Below are 21,908 nucleotides of genomic sequence, written 5' to 3' on the forward strand. Positions count from 1 at the left end.
TAAATGCATGGCTTAAGTCTTGGTGTAGAGGAGAAGGCTTTGGGTTCCTAGAGCACTGGGCTGACTTTTCATTGGGGTACAAACTGTATTCTGCAGATGATTTGCACCTAAATGGAAGGGGGTCCGCTGTGCTGGGGGAGAGAATTCTAGCTGGGGTGGCGGAGTATTTAAACTAGGGTTGAGGAGGGAGGTCAATGTAGAAAAAAAAGGGGTAGCCAGGTTAGAGAGGGGTCAGACTATATTGGTGGGGGGAGAAACAGAATGTGGGGAGAGGACTAGGCAACAAGATAAGGAGATCCTTTTGTTACAGTACAGCAGTGTAAAAAAAATGCCCAAATAATGTCAAATCACATTTCTGATAAAAGTGAAAAACTGACAGGCAAGTTAAAGTGTATGTTCACAAATGCCAGAAGTCTAGCAAGCAAAATGGGGGAGCTGGAGGCCTTGATACTGGAAGAAAATATAGATATAGTTGGTGTTGCTGAAACATGGCTGGACTCTTCACATGACTGGGCTGTAAATCTACAGGGTTTTACACTGTTTCGGAAAGACAGGACAAATAGGAAAGGCGGTGGTGTATGTCTGTATGTGAGAAGCGATATGAAGGTGGTGGTGTATGTCTGTATGTGAGAAATGATATGAAGGCGAGAGTGAAAGAGACAATAGTGGGTGAAGATTGTGTGGAGGTTGAAACCTTGTGGGTGGAACTAGAAAGGGAGGTAAACACGGAAAAAATTACTTTTGGTGTAATCTATAGACCCCCCCAATATAACTGAGGAGATGGAAGGTCAGCTATATAAACAGATGGAGCGGGCTGCACAGGCGGGTACTGTAGTAATAATGGGAGATTTTAATTACTGGGATATTAATTGGTGTCATGGTTCGGCTTCAACTGCAAAGGGGAGACATTTCCTCAACCTGTTGCAGGAAAATTTTATGGGCCAGTTTGTGGAAGACCCGACTAGAGGTGAAGCTCTGTTGGATCTGGTCATTTCTAATAATGCAGATCTTGTTGGGAATGTCAATGTTCGTGAAAACCTCGGTAACAGTGATCACAATATAGTTACATTTTACCTATACTGTAAAAAACAAACGCAGGCTGGGAGGGCAAAAACATTTAATTTTAAGAAAGCCAATTTCCCCAGGATGAGGGCTGCAATTCAGGATATGGACTGGGAAGAACTAATGTCAAATAATGGGACAAATGATAAATGGGAGATTTTCAAATCTACTTTGAGTTATTATAGTGCAAAATTTATTCCTATAGGTAACAAGTATAAATGACTCAAATTAAACCCCACATGGCTTACACCTTCTGTGAAAGGGGCAATACATGACAAAAAAAGGGCATTTAAAAAATACAAATCTGAGGGTACAGCTGTAGCCTTTGTAAAATATAAAGAGCTTAATAAAATCTGTAAAAATGTAATAAAATTAGCAAAAATACAAAATGAAAGGCAGGTGGCCAAGGATAGTAAAACAAATCCCAAAAAATTCTTCAAGTATATAAATGCTAAAAAGCCAAGGTCTGAACATGTAGGACCCCTAGATAATGGTAATGGGGAGTTGGTCACAGGGGATCAAGAGAAGGCAGAGTTACTAAATGGGTTCTTTAGCTCTGTATATACAACAGAAGGAGCAGCTGATGTAGCCGGTGCCAGTGCTGAGGAGCTGATGTAGCCGGTGCCAGTGCTGTTAATATATCAGTTGATATACTGAATTGGATGAATGTTGATATGGTCCAAGCTAAATTAAATAAAATAAATGTGCACAAGGCCCCGGGACCAGATGGGTTACACCCTAGAATTCTTAAAGAGCTTAGTTCAGTTATTTCTGTCCCCCTTTTCATAATATTCAGAGAATCTCTAGTGACTGGTATAGTGCCAAGGGACTGGCACAGGGCAAATGTGGTGCCTATTTTCAAAAAAGGCTCTAGGACTTCCCCGGGTAATTATAGACCAGTAAGCTTAACATCCATCGTGGGGAAAATGTTTCAGGGGCTATTGGGGGACTATATACAGGATTATGTGACAAAAAATAGTATTAGAAGTGACAGCCAGCACGGTTTTACTAAGGACAGAAGTTGTCAAACTAACCTAATCTGTTTTTATGAAGAGGTAAGCAGAAGCCTAGACAGAGGGGCCGCTGTGGATTTAGTGTTTTTGGACTTTGCAAAGGCATTTGACACTGTCCCCCATAGACGCCTAATGGGTAAATTAAGGACTATAGGTTTAGAAAATATAGTTTGTAATTGGATTGAGAATTGGCTCAAGGACCGTATCCAGAGGGTTGTGGTCAATGATTCCTACTCTGAATGGTCCCCAGTTATAAGTGGTGTACCCCAGGGTTCAGTGCTGGGACCACTATTATTCAACTTATTTATTAATGATATAGAAGATGGGATTAATAGCACTATTTCTATTTTTGCAGACGACATCAAGCTATGTAATATAGTTCAGACTATGGAAGATGTTCATGAATTGCAAGCGGATTTAAACAAACTAAGTGTTTGGGCGTCCACTTGGCAGATGAAGTTTAATGTAGATAAATGTAAAGTTATGCATCTGGGTACCAACAACCTGCATGCATCATATGTCCTAGGGGGAGCTACACTGGCGGATTCACTTGTTGAGAAGGATCTGGGTGTACTTGTAAATCATAAACTAAATAACTGCATGCAGTGTCAATCAGCTGCTTCAAAGGCCAGCAGGATATTGTCGTGTATTAAAAGAGGCATGGACTCACGGGACAGGGATGTAATATTACCACTTTACAAAGCATTAGTGAGGCCTCATCTAGAATATGCAGTTCAGTTCTGGGCTCCAGTTCATAGAAAGGATGCCCTGGAGTTGGAAAAAATACAAAGAAGAGCAACGAAGCTAATTAGGGGCATGAGAATTTAAGTTATGAGGAAAGATTAAAAGAATTAAACCTATTTAGTCTTGAAAAAAGACGACTAAGGGGGGACATGATTAACTTATATAAATATATTAATGGCACATACAAAAAATATGGTGAAATCCTGTTCCATGTAAAACTCCCTCAAAAAACAAGGGGGCACTCCCTCCGTCTAGAGAAAAAAAGGTTCAACCTGCAGAGGCGACAAGCCTTCTTTACTGTGAGAACTGTGAATCTATGGAATAGCCTACCGCAGGAGCTGGTCGCAGCAGGGACAGTAGATGGCTTTAAAAAAGGCTTAGATAATTTCCTAGAACAAAAAAGTATTAGCTCCTATGTATAGAAATTTTTCCTTCCCTTTTCCCGTCCCTTGGTTGAACTTGATGGTCATGTGTCTTTTTTCAGCCGTACTAACTATGTAAATATGTAACTATGTAACTACAGTGTCCTGATAATGAATACACATGAAATCCAGCCTGGACGTCATGTGTACTCAGAATCCTGACACTTCTGAATCTTTTTTAGTGAAATTCCGGCAAGTCAAACCAAATCTCGTTTAGCTCCGAGATCTCGCAAATTTTCGTATCCGTTGCTGGAATCTCACAAAAAAGAGTCAGAAGTGTCAGGATTCTGAGTACACATGACGTCCAGGCTGGATTTCATGTGTATTCATTATCAGGACACTGCAGTAATGTTAGGGCTTGTGTATGAGGCTGCACATAGTGATATATCTATATCGCTAGTGCAGTGTAAATGAATGGAGAGGAGTGCATGATGCTGATTGGTCAGCGTCATGCACTCCTCTGTACAACGCCCACTTGGTCGAAAGTAAAAGTACGCCCACTTGGGCATTAAGAAAGCTCATTAGCATAAACTTAAATCGCTCCTAACTTTGTGAAAAAAGATCGTTTTTTTAAATAAAAAGCATTACTGTCACCTACATTACAGCGCCCATCTCCTTATGTAGGAAATAGGGCACTTATAATGTGGTGACAGAGTCTCTTTAAGGACTATAGGTTTAGAAAGTAGAGTTTGTAATTGGATTGAGAATTGGCTCAAGGACCATATCCAGAGAGTTGTGGTCAATGATTCCTACTCCGAATGGTCCCTGGTTATAAGTGGTGACCCCAGGGTTCAGCGCTGGGACCACTATTATTCAACTTATTTATCAATGATATAGAGGATGGGATTAATAGCACTATTTCTATTTTTGCAGATGACACGAAGCTATGTAAGTCTATGTAAGTCTATGTTCAGTCTATGGAAGATGTTCGTAAATTACAAGCTGATTTGAACAAACTGAGTGTTTGGGCGTCCAATTAGCAAATTAAGTTTAATGTAGATAAATGTAAAGTTATGCATCTGAGTACCAACAATCTGCATCCATCATATGGAGCTACACTGGGGGAGTCACTTGTTGAGAAAGATCTGGGTGTAATAATCTGCAGGCATCATATGTCCTAAGGGGAGCTACACTGGGGGAGTCACTTGTTGAGAAGGATCTGGATGTAATAATCTGCATGCATCATATGTCCCAGGGGGCGCTACACTGGGGGAGTCACTTGTTGAGAAGGATCTGGGTGTAATAATCTGCATGCATCATATGTCCTAGGGGGAGCTGCACTGGGGGAGTCACTTGTTGAGAAGGATCTGGGTGTAATAATCTGCATGCATCATATGTCCTAGGGGGTGCTACACTGGGGGAGTCACTTGTTGAGAAGGATCTGGGTGTAATAATCTGCATGCATCATATGTCCTAGGGGGAGCTACACTGGGGGAGTCACTTGTTAAGAAGGATCTGGGTGTGTAAAGGATTTGCCAGACACAGCTTCTGTGTCGACGCCCGTGGTTAATCAGTCTGCATCTGCTCCTAGGTCTGATAGAGTGACTCGATCTTCTACCACTCAGGCTGGTAGGCTGAGGAGTGGGAGAACCTATCGCAGCCTGGTCAGACAGAGCTAACTCCCGCCCTCGGTCTATTTATACCTTCATTTCCTGCTCCTCCTTTGCCTGTGATTCTGTCTTGTTTCCTGGCTCTGCTGTTCCTGCTAGTACTATTGATCTCTGCTTTAAATTAACCCTCGCTTTACTGACTACGCTCCTGCTCTGCGTTTGGTACCTCGTACACTCCTGGTTTGACTCGGCTCCTTCACTACTCTTGTTGCTCACGGTGTTGCCGTGGGCAACTGCCCCATTTCCCTTAACTTCTGTGTACCCTTGTCTGTTTGTCTGTTGTGCACGTATTGAGCGTAGGGACCGTCGCCCAGTTGTACACCGTCGCCTAGGATGGGTCGTGCAAGTAGGCAGGGACTGAGTGGCGGGTAGATTAGGGCTCACCTGTCTGTCTCCCTACCCCGGCCATTACAGTGTGTACTTGTAGATCATAAATTAAATAACAGCACAATGTCAATCAGCTGCTTCAAAGGCAAGCAAGATATTGTCGTGTATTAAAAGAGGCATGGACTCACGGGACAGGGATGTAATATTACCACTTTACAAAGCATTAGTGAGGCCTCATCTACAATATGCAGTTCAGTTCTGGGCTCCAGTTCATAGAAAGGATGCCCTGGAGTTAGAAAAAAATACAAAGAAGAGCAACGAAGCTAATAAGGGGCATGGAGAATCTAAGTTATGAGGAAAGATTAAAAAAATTAAACCTATTTAGCCTTGAAAAACATAATTAACATAATTAACTTATATAAATATATTAATGGCACATATAAAAAAATATGGTGAAATCCTGTTCAATGTAAAACCCCCTAAAAAAACAAGGGGGCACTCCCTCCGTCTGGAGAAAAAAAAAGGTTCAACCTGCAGAGGCGACAAGTCTTCTTTACTGTGAGAACTGTGAATCTATGGAATAGTCACCGCAGGAGCCGTCACAGCAGGGACTGGAGATGCTGCAAAAAAGGCGAAGATAATTTCCTAGAACAAAAGAATATTAGCTCCTAAGTGTAGAATTTTTTTTACTTCCCTTTTCCCATCCATTGGTTGAACTTGATGGAAATGTGTCTTTTTTTCAACCGTGCAAACTATGTAACTTCAAAAAGGAAGCAAAGAAAAATCCCCAATATATATAGGTTGTGGTTTTGTTTCTTTTCTTTTTTTTTTTTTTTTTTAGTAAAGCGATTGACTGGAGCTGTTATACCTTACAAAAAGTAAGAACGGCCAAATCTAGAGAAAGATAATTGAAATAGTTTCCAGGACTGTGATCTCCAACCTGTGGATCTCTAGCAGTTGCAAAACCATAACTCCCAGCATGCCTTTCGTAGGATTTGTAGTTCTGCAACAGCGTTGGAGACCACTTGCCCCCTTTGTCACGATGCAAAATAAGTGTAATTGGCACAGTATTACCAGGATTGTTCCTTTAAACATTTTATAGTAATGTGCTGAAATATAAAGAGAAAAAATTAAATGTAGAATCTGTACCACAGAGCAGTTGGCAGCTTTTCTTCATAGCAAAATGTAGGAAGGAAGCAGCCGAGACGTAAAATATTTAAAGGGAATCTGTCACCACTTTTATGCTGCCCCTTCTGTACAGGACAGACACGCAAACCCCACCCATCCTCTAGCTGCTGATTGACAGTTCTCTCCCTATGCACAGCAATAGGGATATAGCTGTCAATAAGCACCATAGGGGCTCATGAATAGTGCTGCAACGAAGAAGCATCGGGAGGACCGCTGGAGTATCAGCACTGGATCATCGGGAAAAGAATAGGTGGGAAATGATTGTATTTCTTTAACACCTTGGCGACGTGCCACATACTATTACATTGCTGTCGCCAAGGGGAAGTATGGAGTGCGCTCACAAGCTGAGTGCGCCCCATACTCGGCGGGTGACGGCTGTGTTACGCAGCCGACGCCTCACTCCAGCGGGCGGAATCAAAGTTCACTTTGATTCCGCCCGTTTAACACCATAAATGCTAAGGTCAATCGTGACCGCAGCATTTAAATTGTTAAAATCGGGGGCGCCCCCTGAAACACGCCATCCCGCCCTGCGGTGCGATCGGCCGTTTACAATGGTTGTTATGGCAGCCTGGGGGCCTAATAAAGGCCCCCAGGGCTGCCATCTTTGTACTCCTTTAAAGCAGCAGTGCTTCAAAGGAGACTGTCCGTATCACGATATACTGCAATACATTAGTATTGCAGTATGTCATGCAAGCAATCCAATGATCGCTGGTTCAAGTCTCCTAGGGAGTCTATTAAAAAATAGTAAAAACTGTTATATAAAGATTATTATACTGTTCCAAAAAAATGTAAAAAATATATATTTAAAAGTTAAGAATAAACCCACTTTTTTCCCCTAAAGTAATGTTACAAAAAATAAAAGTTAACATAACTGGTATCGCCGCGTCCGTAAAAGTCCGAACTATCACAATATAGCGATGTTTAACTCGCTTGGTGAACGCCGTAAATTTTATTTTTTTTATAAAACACGCATATCTGTTCTTTGGTCACCTTAGCTCTCCAAAAAAATTAAATAAAAAGCGATCAAAAAGTCTCATATACCTCAAAATGGCATCTGTGAAAACTGCAGCTCGTCTCGCAAAAATGAAGCCCTCACATTGTTTAATTGACAGAAAAATAAAAAAGTTAGGCCTCTCAGAACATGGCGACACAAAACATTTTATTTTTTTCAGAAAATAGTTGTTTTTTTTATTTAAAAGTGGTAAAACATAAAACAAAACATATAAATTTGGTATCGCGGTAATCGTATCAACCTGTAGAATAAGGTGCACAGTGCAAAAATCGCTGTTTTTTTCCCATTTCACCCCACAAATAATTTTTTTTCAGCTTCCCAGTACATTATGTGGTACAATAAATGGTGCCATCACAAACTACAACTTGTCCCGCAAAAAACAAGCCCTCATACGGCTATGTCGGCAAAAAAAACTAAGAAGTTACGACTTTTGGAAGGCGGGGAGGAAAAAACTAAAATGAAAAAACTGAATTTGGCCGTGTCTCCAAGGGGTTAAGAACATTTGCAGTTGTTTGCAAAAAAAAATAACAATTCAGAGTGATGGCATAACGCTAAGCTACGCAATCACATCATGAAGCCCCTTTGACAGTTTCTCTGTCCTGTCCAACCGCTGTTATTGGGACTGCAACACAACTCCATTCAATTGAATGTTGCATTTCTCTGCGCAGCAAGTGGATAAGACCTCCTTCTGATGGGAAAATCCCTTTAAGACCTAAATAGGTTACTGTGTTTTGGGCTGTAATGACTGCAGGAGACGCCAAAAAAGGGAACGTAATTGATATTTTTATACTTGAGAGAATTAGAGGTTTATTTGAAGTTAAAACCCAAAACAAAAAAAGTTTTCAATGTTTTACTTTATTTTCAAATCTATTTTGTCCACAATAAAAGAAGAGATTATAATAAATTCTTAATCTTTACAATGCATTGTTCCAAAATACATCAATGTCTTAGTCTATAGGATTATCTGCTCTAGGCATGATTTAGTACAAATCAAACATCATTCTGACAGTGGGGTAGATTTGCTCCAGAATTCTGGCCTTAGTTGCACCTACTTTTTGGTGAAAAATTTTAGCAATGAAATGTATTAAAAAGAACAGTTGTTTTGCGACTCATCCGTCAAGGGGGGTAAATTAGCAGGAACGGGGACTAAACCAAAGTGGACTAAACCTAGAGGTGGTATAAAGTTAGACAGAAGTGTCTAAAGGTGCGCTAAATTTATCATCCAGCGTAAGCCACTATCATAAATTTAGCACTTTTAGACTAATTCTAAGCTGTCTAAATTTAAGACAATATTAGTAAATCTGTCCTAATGTATATGGGAAATGTATTAGTTCCTACTAATTATTTAGCCCCAAATTGCATCATGTAATTACAGACATCAGTCCTTCTCACTAGTGCGGCTCATAATATACCTTACAATTTAACTGATAGAAAAACTTGTGACATAAACGGCTTACAGACGGCTGTATTATGCACATTTTAGCACCCATATTACGGCCGCAATACCCGAACCTCCCGCATTTCTGTGATGACAATATAGTTGTGTTTTGATCTAGTTTCAGCTCAGTAGAACCACGAGAGGTCTGGGTATTGTGACTGTCATGCGCATTACAGTCATTAAAAGTGGCCATACTGGCATCAGTTTCCATCATTTTTCTCATTCTGTCTCCCATTACCTAAGTGATAAAAAAAACCCCAAATGATTATTATGGATTCTAAAAATAAAAAACTAATGAAGAATGATGCAGTTTAGCATTCGTATTTTTAAACAAACACATGTAGTGTGACTCCGGCCTAAAGGTAAATGAAAGACTAATTCCCATCTTATAATGTTACGGCACATCGCTAGGACATTACAAACATTGGAGGTCAGACATCTGAGACCCTCCTTAATCCTAAGATCAAAATGAATTAGAGTGTGTTCACATCAGCGTTCGCTTTCCGTTAATGGGTTCCGTAGGAGCTTTACGTCGGAGGAACCCCTTTAACGGAAAGGCAAACTGAAACCATAGCTTCCATTTGCATTACCGTTGATTACATTGCTAATGCTTCTGTCGCTAATGTTTTCCGGTGGCCTTTCCGTTGATGGGTTCCTTAGACTGAAAGCTCCGTCGGAACCCATCAACGGAAAGCGAACGCTGATGTGAACAGGCCCTTAGTCCTCTTCCTTTCCATGCACAACGGCGCTCTGGTCCACCTACAGGGAAAACATTTGCTGACCCCTTAAATCATTAGGCTCTGTTTATACTGGCGTTGTGGTTTCTGTTTATAAGGGAAACTACAAAACATAGTCAGAGCCAACACATAACAAATACCAGCGGCCACTGACGGATCCTTGTTTTGATGGGAAAAACAGCACTGCATGCATTGAGATTTTTCCCATCAAATTTGAAGTCATCTGTGACGGAGACTCAGATGTGAACATAAGAGTCTAGACCAGTGGTCAGCAACCTTCGGCACTTCAGCTGTTGTGAAGCTACAACTCCCAGCATGCAATGACAGCCTTTGACTGCAATAATAAGACCTTAGGCTGCAAGTGCATGCTGGGAGTTGTAGTTTAACAACAGCTGAAGTGCCAAAGGTTGTTGACCTCGTCTAGACCATTGCAGCGATCGTACATAGTAGCAGCATATTATCATGCATGTTCGATCGTAGCACAATAAAGCGCTCCTTAGGGACAAGGACGACCGTTTATATGTTACAATCACACACACAATAATAGTGTAAGGCAAGTGAAATGTTACAGGTGTTTGGGATTTTAACCATTGTCTTCTGCTGCTGTAACGTTTGTGCTTCTTCGGCCTTTGTAGTTTTCCTCCCATTTACATTCTGAATGTTCATCACCTGTGAAGAGTAATATAAAAACACATGAAATATTGTAAACAAATCTACATATTGAACTGAAAGAAATAACTGTTCTCTACATTGGAAACAACAGCCTAAATATATATATATATCATTCCTACTACTGGTAGAACAAATGCAAACTACAATACATTTAAAAAAAAGGAAGGAAACAAATAATTTAATTGGAAAAATAAGGTTATGAATTAAGCTAAAAAATATATATTTGATCAATATAAACAAATATCTAATCAATCATATAATTCTTTGGGTGGACAATGTGAGGATTTATACAATTGTCCTATGGACCGTCTCAATTCATTAAATGATAGAATTCTTGTACAGTTTACATTGGTCAAATATTTTTAAGCGAATTTCATGACCTTATATATTTTATCTTTTAGATTGTTTGTTTTTTAAATCTCTTGAAATTTCCATATTTTTATTATTTGATGGTTTACAAAAAATAATTAAAATATAACTACAATTTTTTCTCTTCTGATTTTTTATGGTTGGATAATGCGATTCCCACATATACTATATATGTTGTACCTCATATTGTCTGCAGACAAAACCTACATATATTGATTTTCACACATCTTTTTGATTGCATTTTATTGTAATGATGTTTTTACATTTTAAAGCATTAGAGCGCAATGTAAAACCATCCTATCGGCAAACACTCCGGGCAGAACTGATGCATCACTGGGGAGTAGCAGTAAAGGTGGTAGATCATAAAGTGCGAGGAGACCTCAGATCGGGGGGCAGTAGATCTCACTGTAAGGCCATCAGTCAGCTCTCTTGCTTCATAACAGTAGTGGGGTATCTGCCTCCTTAGGCTGGATTCACATGAGCATGTTTGGTCCATAAAGGACGGAACGTATTTCGGCTGCAAGTCCCGGACCGAACACACTGCAGGGAGCCGGGCTCCTAGCATCATAGTTATCTATGACGCTAGGAGTCCCTGCCTCGCTGCGGGACAACTGTCCCGTACTGTAATAATGTTTTCAGTACGGGACAGTAGTTCCACGGAGAGGCAGGGACTCCTAGCGTCGTACGTAACTATGATGCTAGGAGCCCGGCTCCCTGCAGTGTGTTCAGTCCGGGGCTTCCGACCGAAATACGTTCCGTCCTTTACGGACCGAACATGCTCATGTGAATCCAGCCTTTTAGGGTTGTTTCTCAGTGTCTCTTACCATCCTTTTCCAGTGAAATGCTCATTAATGACTAGGTTTGGATCAGAGCTATTCGCTTGTGTGGGACTTCCACAGTCCCTGACAGATAATATACACTCTAGTATAGAGAAGGGCAGAGTGAGGGACCTGCACAGTCATGTATGAAGAAAGCATGGCTGTGGAGCAAGTGCAATAAGTCATTAACCTTGGCTGCTACCACTATTATAGGGACACTGGGGCATCTTTACAGCAATGTCCTCTGTGTGCCACATGTACCTATCCCTAATCCCCTCGTGGATTACCTAACTGATGCTCCACAAAATCTAGATGCCGTACTGAAAAGGTTTGGTCACTCCAGTGAAATCCTGTGTTAGGCCTAGTGGCGAGGCCTGAGGGGCAGTGCATGAAACAAAGATTGAAATAATAGAGAATCAATGTTTCATGCACTGCCCCCTAGGACTCTGCACAAGGCACAAAACATGACCAGAGTTCTATACATAGTAATAATTGTAGTATAGATATAATTTATAGGAGTATTAATACTATGCACACACTAGCACGTGTAACTTACCTCCATAGCTTCTGATATAGAGAAGGGCAGCAGTGTGCATTGTTCTTGTGTGATTATAATGTCTCATAGTGCCCTGATAAATAATCCACATAATGCCTGGACAGTGCCATGCAGCACCTGTATAGTGTCCAGATAATATATCCGGTTAGCTCTATACATTCCCAGAACATGGCGCTGTGGCTAACCATTTACCAGAGTGCCATGTTTTCTACAGATTGTATTATAGAGTGGCCAAATAATACATACATAGTCCCATACTGTGGCCATATAAGCCAAACCGTATAGACATAAACTGTCCAAGTGTTTTGCCCACATAGTCGTGCTGTGCCCACATAATTCTAAACAGCTCCTAGTGAGTGTCATACTGTGCCCACACAGAGCTAAACAGAGCCCACACTGCGCCATATTTTGCCCACATAGAGCCATATAGTATCTTCATTTACTCCGTAAAAAACCCAGACATAAGGGTACCACCATAGAGCTGGCCTCTGTTACGTCTCCTACTGGATGGACCCTGAACTCTTCTGCGCTATGCAGAGGGAATGTACTACCCTCTGCTGGCAATATCCAGTAAAGTCAGTAATTTATCAATGACTTTAATTTTCTAAGTCTTAAAAGTCCTCTCATCGGTCAGGACCATTTAGGACTTGACGGAGGAAGGTAGAACAGAACAGCGTCTATTAAACTGGAACTCCTGAGAACCATTTATGTAATAAACTCCCATATGCATCCTTTGTACTTCTAAATAGTGACAATAAAGTGCACATAGAAAAAATTCTCGTTAATTGCAGCCGTGTAACAGTTCCCCATGGACTTTCTTATGGTACAATGTATTGGTAGTGTTATGGCAAAGCAAAATACACAGACAAAAAGCAAATCAATACATGTGTTTTTTGGAGTGGTTTAAATGTGATTTTTAAAGAAGTAATGTTCCTAAAACTGGTCCTTTGAAAAACCACAGTAGATTTAAGTATTTATTCCTTCTTAAAAATATAGTTCTTTAATGGCAAGTTCTGCAGCACAGTGTGTGAACAGAGCATTTATGGTATTTGAGAACACAGATGTAAGAAAGAACAATAGTACATATCCTGAGTACATAGTACATGTCTCTGGTCTCCAAACATCAGGGCACAGCTATCAACTTCTTAGTCCTCACCAGGCCCTAAATTACTCTGACCCTAGCGCTGGCTTATGTATTACATCTTATTTAGGCGGGTATAATATATTGGAGGTAGTAGTTAGTGGTCTTGCTTATTGTTTTTTAAAAGGTTTTATTTGTTAATTTTCAAAGTACAAAAGTACAAGTAAATACAACATAAGTACCAACCCGTAAACTGGTTGGAACAACAAGGCACCATGGTTACAAGACATTCAAAGTACAGAGAAGGCAGTGAACAAATAAAGGGGTATCACAATTCAGGATATACTTTGCTGCTAACAAGTAGCAGAAGAGGTGACCACAGTAGATGCCTAAGAACAACTAAAAGAACACACATACACACACCATTCACCCAAGCGCCCCAGTCATCCCGTATTGCTCCCATTCCATCCAGAAGGGTAAACAAACATTAAACGGCAGTGTCCGAGGCCTCCAACCATCTAGACTGGTCTTGCTTATTGTTGACGCAATCATGGCCCAAAATATATTAGGCTGACGTTTTAGACGGGCACATAACCATACTTATTACAATGCAATCAATAAACCTATTTTAAATAGGCTCTGTCACCACATTATAAGTGCATTATCTCCTGCATAATGTGATCGGCGCTGTAATGTAGATAACAGCAGCGTTTTTTTATTTAGAAAAACGATCTTTTTTGACAGAGTTATGAACTATTTTAGCTTTATGCTAATGACTTTCTTAATAGACAACTGGACGTTTTTTACTTTTTGACCAAGTGGGAGTTGTGGAGAGAAGCGTATGAAGCTGACCAATCAGCGTCATACACGTCTCTCCATTCATTTACTCTGCACATAGTGATCTTACATATTAACGTTACTGAAGTGTCCTGACAGTGAATATCCAGAAAAGAAAAATACCACAGCACTGGACCACAGACGTGTGCACGCCTCAATAGGACCTGATCCACAGTCTTCGATACCAGATAGACAAGTACAGACGAGGAGACAGCCTTCCAACATATGTCAGCTTTTTAATCACCCGTGCAACGTTTTAGTCCGACAGGACCTTTCTCAAGCATCCGACAGGACCTTTCTCAGGTCCTGTCGGACTGAAACGTCGCACGGGTGATTAAAAAGCTGACATATGTTGGAAGTGCTGTCTCCTCGTCTGTTCTTGTTTATCTGACAGTAAATAGACATCTCTTCCAGCCAGGATGTGATGTCTAGTCAGAATCCTGACACTTCGGTAACATTTCTGTGTGATTTACAGCACAGCAAGCTTAATCACGCTGCAAATGACAGTTTACAGCGTAATCTCGCAAGACTACGCTTGCTGTGCTGTGAATCACACACACATTATCGAACTGTCAGGATTCTGAATAGACATCACGTCCTGGCTGGAGGTGATGTCTATTCACTGTCAGGACACTTCAGTAACGTTAGTGTGCGTGTATGTGACTGCACATAGTGATCTAGTAAGATCACTATGTGCAGAGTAAATGAATGGAGAGAAGTGTATGACGCTGATTGGTCACTGATTGGTCAGCGTCATACACTTCTCTCCACAATGCCCACTTGATCAAAAAGTAAAACACGCCCAGTTGGGCATTAAGAAAGTCATTAGTATAAATCTAAAATAGGTCATAACTCCCTCAAAATTGATTGTTTTTCTAAATAAAAAACACTGCTGTAATCTATATTACAGCGCCGATCACATTATGTAGAAGATAGGCCACTTATAATGTGGTGACAGAGACGCTTTAACCACTTTCACAGTTATATCATTTCATATGTTTTGCTTTCATCTTAAACCTAATACAAACCACAGTATCATTGTAATAGTTAGAAGTTGCTTAGAAGTGGGAATTTCTTCTTTCTATAGATAAGTATTAGTAAAATGTTTAGAGTTTTCATCTCAATGTAGTTACAGAATAATACTCACTAGCAGGATCCTTTATCTTTAGAGGTCCGGAGCTTCTCTCTAATGGTGTCTCCAGGCTGGGATGTTCCACTCTGCAGATGATTTCTGATTCCTGGTCTGTCAGTGTTGGGGTGAACAGTAGACGGGCTGTACAGGAGTACGTGGAATCAGACTGTCTCTGGGACTCGGTGACTGATGTCTTATACTTATCATTGTCTTGTAGAGGAGCAGATTCCAGACCTCCCTTCTCCTTCTTATACCAGCGCACAGTCACAGCGTCAGGGAAATACCCGGAGATTCTACACTGGAGGTCGGATTGAGGCCTGTTTAAAATTAGATGTGATGTGTCTATTTCTTCAATGAATGGTCGCCAGGGAAGATCTGCAGAATAATTAGCACATATTTATCATTCTAATTATTTCATTTATGTTAAAGGAAACCCATCAGCAAATTCATGCTGCCCTAACCATGGACATCATGAAATAGGGATAGGTGCCCTGACTATAATTAACTATTGTTGTACTCTTAAGTGCTGCAGGTTTTCAGAGGTAATATAGCTTTAATAAGTGCCAGCCACAGGGAGAAGTGTCTGCTGGGCGTCACCCCTAGCCAGGTCAGCTTGATTGACAGGTCTTTCCCTCAAATTGATTGACAGGTTTCTCCCTATAATAGAGCAGCATGAACCTGCTGACAGGCACCATTTAAGGAGGAAAATCTATAATACATGAATACAGAATATACTATACTGTACCTATTAATGCATTCCGGGATGTTTTGCCTGTGCATACCACTAGGTTTTTTTGGAGAGGTTGTTACCGGTTTATTTTGCATTGTAATATTTTACTTAAAGGCTTTGTAAAGCTTTTGAAGGTTTTTTTTTATGTGTACGGTGGAGGTTGGGTACTGAACCTATGGAGTGGGCTGTGCCCGTGAACCCGCTCCATAGGCTCAGCATGTCGGCTGTATCAACCAGCCGACACTTCAGTGTAACGAGCAGGATCTGGCTCATTTCACACCTTCGATGCCACAGTCAAGAGCGACACAATATCTAAGCCAATTGAAACAAGGAGACGGCCCCCTGTGACTTTGCATCACACTCCACAACGCGATCGCAGGGTGCCGATGCTTGTCATGGCAGCCTGGGGGCCTAATGAAGGTCCTCAGGTCTGCCATCTTTGTAATCCTATTCAGCACTTAATAGAAGACTGTCAGAATCACGATATACTGGAATACATTAGTATTGCAGTATATCATGCAAGCAATCTGACGATCGCTAGTTCAAGTCCCCTAGGGGGACTAATTAATAAAAATAGTTAAATATTGTTAAAGTTTTTTTAATATATGTATGTACATATGTATATATACATACATATATTTATATGTATACACACACAGTAATAGACTGCAATACAGAAGTATTGCAGTGTGTTATGAAAGCAATCAGATGATCGTGTAGTAAAGTCCCCTAGTGGCACAAAAAAAAGTTAAAGAAAGTTTAATAAAGTTAAAAGTAAATAAATAAAAAACCCAAGTAAAAAAAAATTAACTTTTTGTACTTACAAAATGCTTTATTCTGAAAAAAAACAAAACAAAATAAAAGCTAAAAAATGTACACATATTTGGTATCGCCGCGTCAGTACAAAAAGCCCTCATACAGCCAATGCAGCTATATGAAACCTTTTTATTTTTGCAGGACGACTTTATTGGTTTTTATTGGTACCATTTTTGAGCACATGCGAGTTTTTGATCACTTTTTATCAAATGTTTTTTAAGGCAGGATGAACAGAAAACAGCAATTCAGGCATTGTTTTTTATCGCGTTTGCCATGCGGGTTAAATAATTATAATAATAATAATCATGTGAGGCCCTGGTCTAGAAAATACAGCGGGAAGATGATTCTTTCACAATAAAAATGAGAACTGATTATTATATAAATGGTAATCATATGCTGGGCCATACTCACTTTTCACCTGTAATGGTCCTGTACTGGTCTCCACTGGTGTCTCCAGGCTGGGATGTTCCACTCTGCAGATGATTTCTGATTCCTGGTCTCTCAGTGTTGGGGTGAACAGTAGACGGGCTGTACAGGAGTACGTGGCATCAGACTGTCTCTGGGACTCCGTGACTGATGTCTTATACTTATCATTGTCTTGTAGAGGAGCAGATTCCAGACCTCCCTTCTCCTTCTTATACCAGCGCACAGTCACAGCGTCAGGGAAATACCCGGAGATTCTACACTGGAGCTTGGCTTCATTCATTTCAATCAGAACAGACTCTTCAATGTCTTGTAACTTTGGACGCCCAAGAAACTCTGTAAAATTTCACCATAAAAGTGTTCAACAACAATAAGTTTTAATAGATTTTTGCCATAAAATTACTGGAACCCCAACTGACCACATTATAAGTAAATAAGATCTCAAAACTGATCTTTCATACTTGTCAAGAACTAAAGCCATAATGATGTGAACAGAGCCGAATATGTTTCTAATAATTTATTGTAGTAAGAGATTACTCTTCAATATTACCAGCATAGACCATAGAGGAAATCATATTTTACACTCGTGGATCCTTTTGTACCAGGATCAGGTTTTTATTATAAACATATTTTTTAACTCCGTTTTCGCACTGGTGAATACACAAGATGCTGACGTTTCCTGATCTCACTTGTCAGCCTTGCTATATAGACTAGGGAATAATGAGCAGAGTCATCTAATTATCATTAGAGGATGGGCAGCTCTGAGATGCTCTATTGTACTGCCGGAGTCTTAGATAAGGCCAGATAGAAACACTATATACACTGATAGTTTGCATTTTCCCTGTCACACCCCGATCTGTTGGTTATACTCTGACACTTATTAATTTTACACTTATGTCCATTAAAGGGTTATTCCCAAGTTCACTCAAAATGTTCATCTTTGTTTAATTTTTTACTAATAATTTTCCCCTTCATCATATTTTTTGTAAGTAAAGTAAATGTTTTATTTCATCACTTTTAATATCAAATGTTCTTCTGTTTTTTACTAAATATCTCTTTATATCACTCTTGACCAGCAAGCAGCGCTGTAATAAAATGACAACACTGCTTGCTGTATCTGCGCGCTCCCGAGTCTATGATACACCATTCATAGAAGCATCGCTGCCTTTCTGAATGCCCTCACCGAGCACTTCAATGATGGCAAGTATGACAATGCGTAGCTGAAGACGTTTAGAAGCACTAATGCGAAGAGCGGGGGGAGGATGAATTGCTGTCAAGTAAGTGCTCAGGTGTAGGATATGCGCGCTCACGCTACAGAAGAGTAAGGAGAAGTGCGCAGGCGCAACAGAATGAAGGAAACGCCAGCGGTGGCCATTTCCATAGAAACTACCAGCACAACAAAATACATCAGATGCGATTCAGAGGAGGGCATATCTTAGAAACGCTGCACTACAGAAAACAGAAGGTATTTAGAAAGATGTTTCTTTTTACATTTCTAGGGCTTGGAACATTGAACTTTATGTTGGGAATAACCTTTTAACTCAGATCTATTGCAGCTGCCATAAAGCACGAACACCTTTCGTACTAGGAAGTGTGTGCCCCCCAACTTGCCTGACCCCAGGGAGGTTTTTAGAAATTAAAAATAAATAGCTACAATATAAAAAAAAAAATACAAACTTATTCTTTCTATAGACTTAAATAATGAATTTAAAATGAAAGAAATTATACACTAAAAGGAGTTTTCCGGAGAGAGAAAATTTATGGCCAATATTTGACTGGTGGATTTCGAACTCTTGGGCCCCGCCGATTTGCTGTTTTAAAAGGGCTGCGGTGCTCGTGCAAGCGCTGATTTCCCTAATGGCGAGCACTGCTCTATACTTACTGTCAATCACCAACATATTTGTAGCAGTGGTTCACAGTTTTACAGTCCTTTCCCATTATAGGAGAATACTGTAATGCTGTGAATCACCCCTACAAGTCTGTTGGCTTTTGACATTATGGAGCAGTGAAAGGAATGAAACGGAAGCATTGCTGGCATGGGCGCCCCCGCCTCTTCAAAACAGCTGATCAGCGTGGGTTTGGAGAGTCGACCGTCCACAGAGCAGATATTGACAGCCTATCCTGAGGCTAGCCCAACAATTTTATCTCTCTGGATAACCCCTTTAACTTTAGCAGTTTGAATTTGACAGTGTATAAGCTGCACCATTTTTTAATGAGCAGAAGAAATAAGACTGAAATTCTGTGCATTATCTAATTAAAACTGCATAAAACTCTAATAAAAGTATATTTGTAAATTGGATGGTCTTTGTAACGGCCTCACAAAATTTTTTCACTTGTAGCTAAAAGGCCATTAAAAAGTGACTGTCAGGACAACAACCCCTGCCCAAATGTACTAGTAGGGCATATGGATATCATAGAGGGGGGCACTTTTATCTGTATAATAACAAAAAAACATGATAAAAATACTTCATAATAAAAACCTGATTTTAAATAATATGCTGTTTTCTGATGATTCCTTCCCTTTAAGAATAAATGAATGAATATTCTGCCCATTATTGTAGTATTATTGTATATTCTGCTCATTTATTGTTAAAACTCACTGCCGCACATTTAAACCACATATTTCTGCTCATGTATCTGGTCCACTGACTTCATTTATGGCCATTCTTTGTATGATATTTGAGCATGTATCTTTTGGTTAATTGATACAGCCTTAGAATAACATGGCTGATTTCTTCCAAAAACCGCATCACACCTGCCCACTGGTTCTGTGTGGTGTTGCAGCTCAGCTCTATTGAAGTGAATGGGGCTGAGCCGCTATACCACACACAACCTGTAAATAGGGGTGGATGTGTTTTTGGGCGAATGTTACCATGTTTTTTTTGTTTGTTTTTTTTAATCCTGTGCAACCCCTTTTAATGTTCACACGTAGCATAAATACACATAATACAGTAGCATCAAAGTGGATGAGATTTGAACAAATCTCATCCACAGGCTGCGTAAATGTGGAGCAGAAAAAAAACTCAGGAATTGACATGCATTGCGTTTTTTTCATCCGCAACTTGTCAGTTGTATTTGCGTAATCGCAAAAAAGCAAATAAAATCTTATACTTACACAGAAGTCTGTGTTTCTTTGTCCAGGCCTGCCTCCTGGGATGACCTTTCATCCCATGTGACCGCTGCAGCCAATCACAGGCTGCAGCAGGTACATGGGATAAAATGCATCCCAAGGCTGCAGATTCATGGCTTCGGGACGTCGGAGGGACGCGTCGCCATGGTAAGTATCCTTTTTTTTTTTCTGTATAGTTTTCCACAGCGGACATTCTGGACGGAAAACTGCACCACAATTTGGTATCCGCCTTGTGTGAACATACCCTTAATGTTCATATGACACTGTGTTTTTGCTGGGTGTTCATACCTGTGTCTTTTAATTGTAGATGCTGAGGTTCTGACAAAGAAACATGTTCCCATGTCACCTGCACAGGAAATCTGAGGTGTTCCCAGGGGATTCTACATTCACAAATGGCATCAAATGTTTCCTCGTCTTCACCATTCACCTGTAGGATCGTTTTTGATTTCATTTTATCACTTTTATCAGTTTTCCATGTTACGTTAAGTTTTTTGGGAAAAAACTTTCTTAGATTCACAGAACACAACACCTCATTTGTGCCATATGGACTTAATTTCTCATGCTCTCCAGGCTCTGGGGTCACTGAAAATGAAATGTGAAAGAAATATAACATTAATGTAACTTCTGATTTAATAAAAAATGAGGCATGGTAAAGAAAAACATAGATTTTTCTAGAAACATTTATAAAAATTTATTGTTATTAGTAGTTACGTTAACTTTAATTACTGTATAATGAAACATTTTGCAGATTTGCATTATACTCAGTGTTTTAATGCCTCACCATTTTAAGATCTCGATTTGCTGTTTTTGAATGCAAACTTTCTTGTTTACATTTAGAAGCGGAAACCCATACAAACCTACGGGTATTTTCACAGTTACCACTAGTGGTTTGGCACCTCAAGAACATATGTATTTGCAGGGGTGTGTAGTTTTTTTTAAATTTAACCTGTTAGCAACAACACATGGTCTTGGCCTTTTATACTGCATCAATGTAAATATAATATATGGTGCAGTTTTAAAGCCTCTGCTTCTCGAATTGAACCATACCTCCGAACTGTCCAGGATTCAACGAGACAGTCCCGGATTTCTAGTGGTATGTGCCGGACTTCCGGTGTCCACTGTATCTGCGTCCTCAGGACGCTGATACAGTAGAGCCCAATGCTGAAGCAGAGAACCGTCAGCTCCCTGCTAGAGCATTAGTACAGATGACTGCTCGGCACAGCGCTACTTTAAGTGATGAGCCCGGGGAAGCCCTTGACATCAATGTCTATATATGGACAGTGATGTCATTGTCTCCTCCAGGAGCGGATTCCCCGACCAGAGCGTTGCCGACGCTCTGGCTGGGGATTCCACTCCAGGTTGAGCCCCTGATGTCACAGTCCATATATGGACAGTGACATCACGGATTCCGCTCCAGGAGGAACCCCTGATGTCACTGTCCATATGTGGACAGTGACAAAAGGGATTCCCTCTAGGAGTGGAATCCCCAGCCAGGGCTTCGGCAATGCTCTGGCCTGGGATTCCGCTCCAGTAGGAGCCCCTGACATCACTGTCCATGTGTGGACATTCACGTCAGGGGCTTCTTTCTGGTGCGGCATACACGGCCACACCATGGCTGATGCTCTGGCTGGGGATCCCGCCCCCAAAAGAAGTCACAATGGCTACAGTGGGTATCTAGCGCTATCAACAGGGGGTGGCACCATCTTTAAGGGGGTTGTGGTACTATCTACATGGGCACTGTGGCACTATCTATAGGGGAAAATGTGGAGCAATCTACATGAGCACTGTGGC

The 21,908-nt window shown here is 40.5% G+C and overlaps 1 protein-coding gene and 1 long non-coding RNA gene across 2 annotated transcripts in view; one reads left to right on the forward strand and one right to left on the reverse strand.

The window, feature by feature from the left end:
* LOC142656003 (uncharacterized) overlaps nt 1–20,760 on the forward strand; it is a 126,707-nt gene extending 105,947 nt beyond the window's left edge. Inside the window, exon 5 of the long non-coding RNA XR_012849579.1 lies at nt 20,425–20,760. This is a non-coding gene — a long non-coding RNA (uncharacterized LOC142656003). The remainder of the gene's footprint in view (nt 1–20,424) is intronic.
* On the reverse strand, nt 10,064–20,686 carry LOC142656002 (uncharacterized). Its single transcript, XM_075830804.1, has 4 exons — nt 20,406–20,686; nt 16,976–17,323; nt 15,034–15,393; nt 10,064–10,222 (listed from the first exon to the last, which is right to left on the reverse strand). The coding sequence occupies exons 1-4, from the start codon at nt 20,566–20,568 to the stop codon at nt 10,137–10,139; spliced, it is 957 nt and encodes a 318-aa protein (XP_075686919.1). The 5' UTR covers nt 20,569–20,686; the 3' UTR covers nt 10,064–10,136.
* Nucleotides 20,761–21,908: the final 1,148 nt, after the last annotated feature.

The sequence above is a fragment of the Rhinoderma darwinii genome, chromosome 6, assembly GCF_050947455.1.
Source record: "Rhinoderma darwinii isolate aRhiDar2 chromosome 6, aRhiDar2.hap1, whole genome shotgun sequence".
In the NCBI taxonomy this organism is placed as follows: domain Eukaryota; kingdom Metazoa; phylum Chordata; class Amphibia; order Anura; family Rhinodermatidae; genus Rhinoderma; species Rhinoderma darwinii.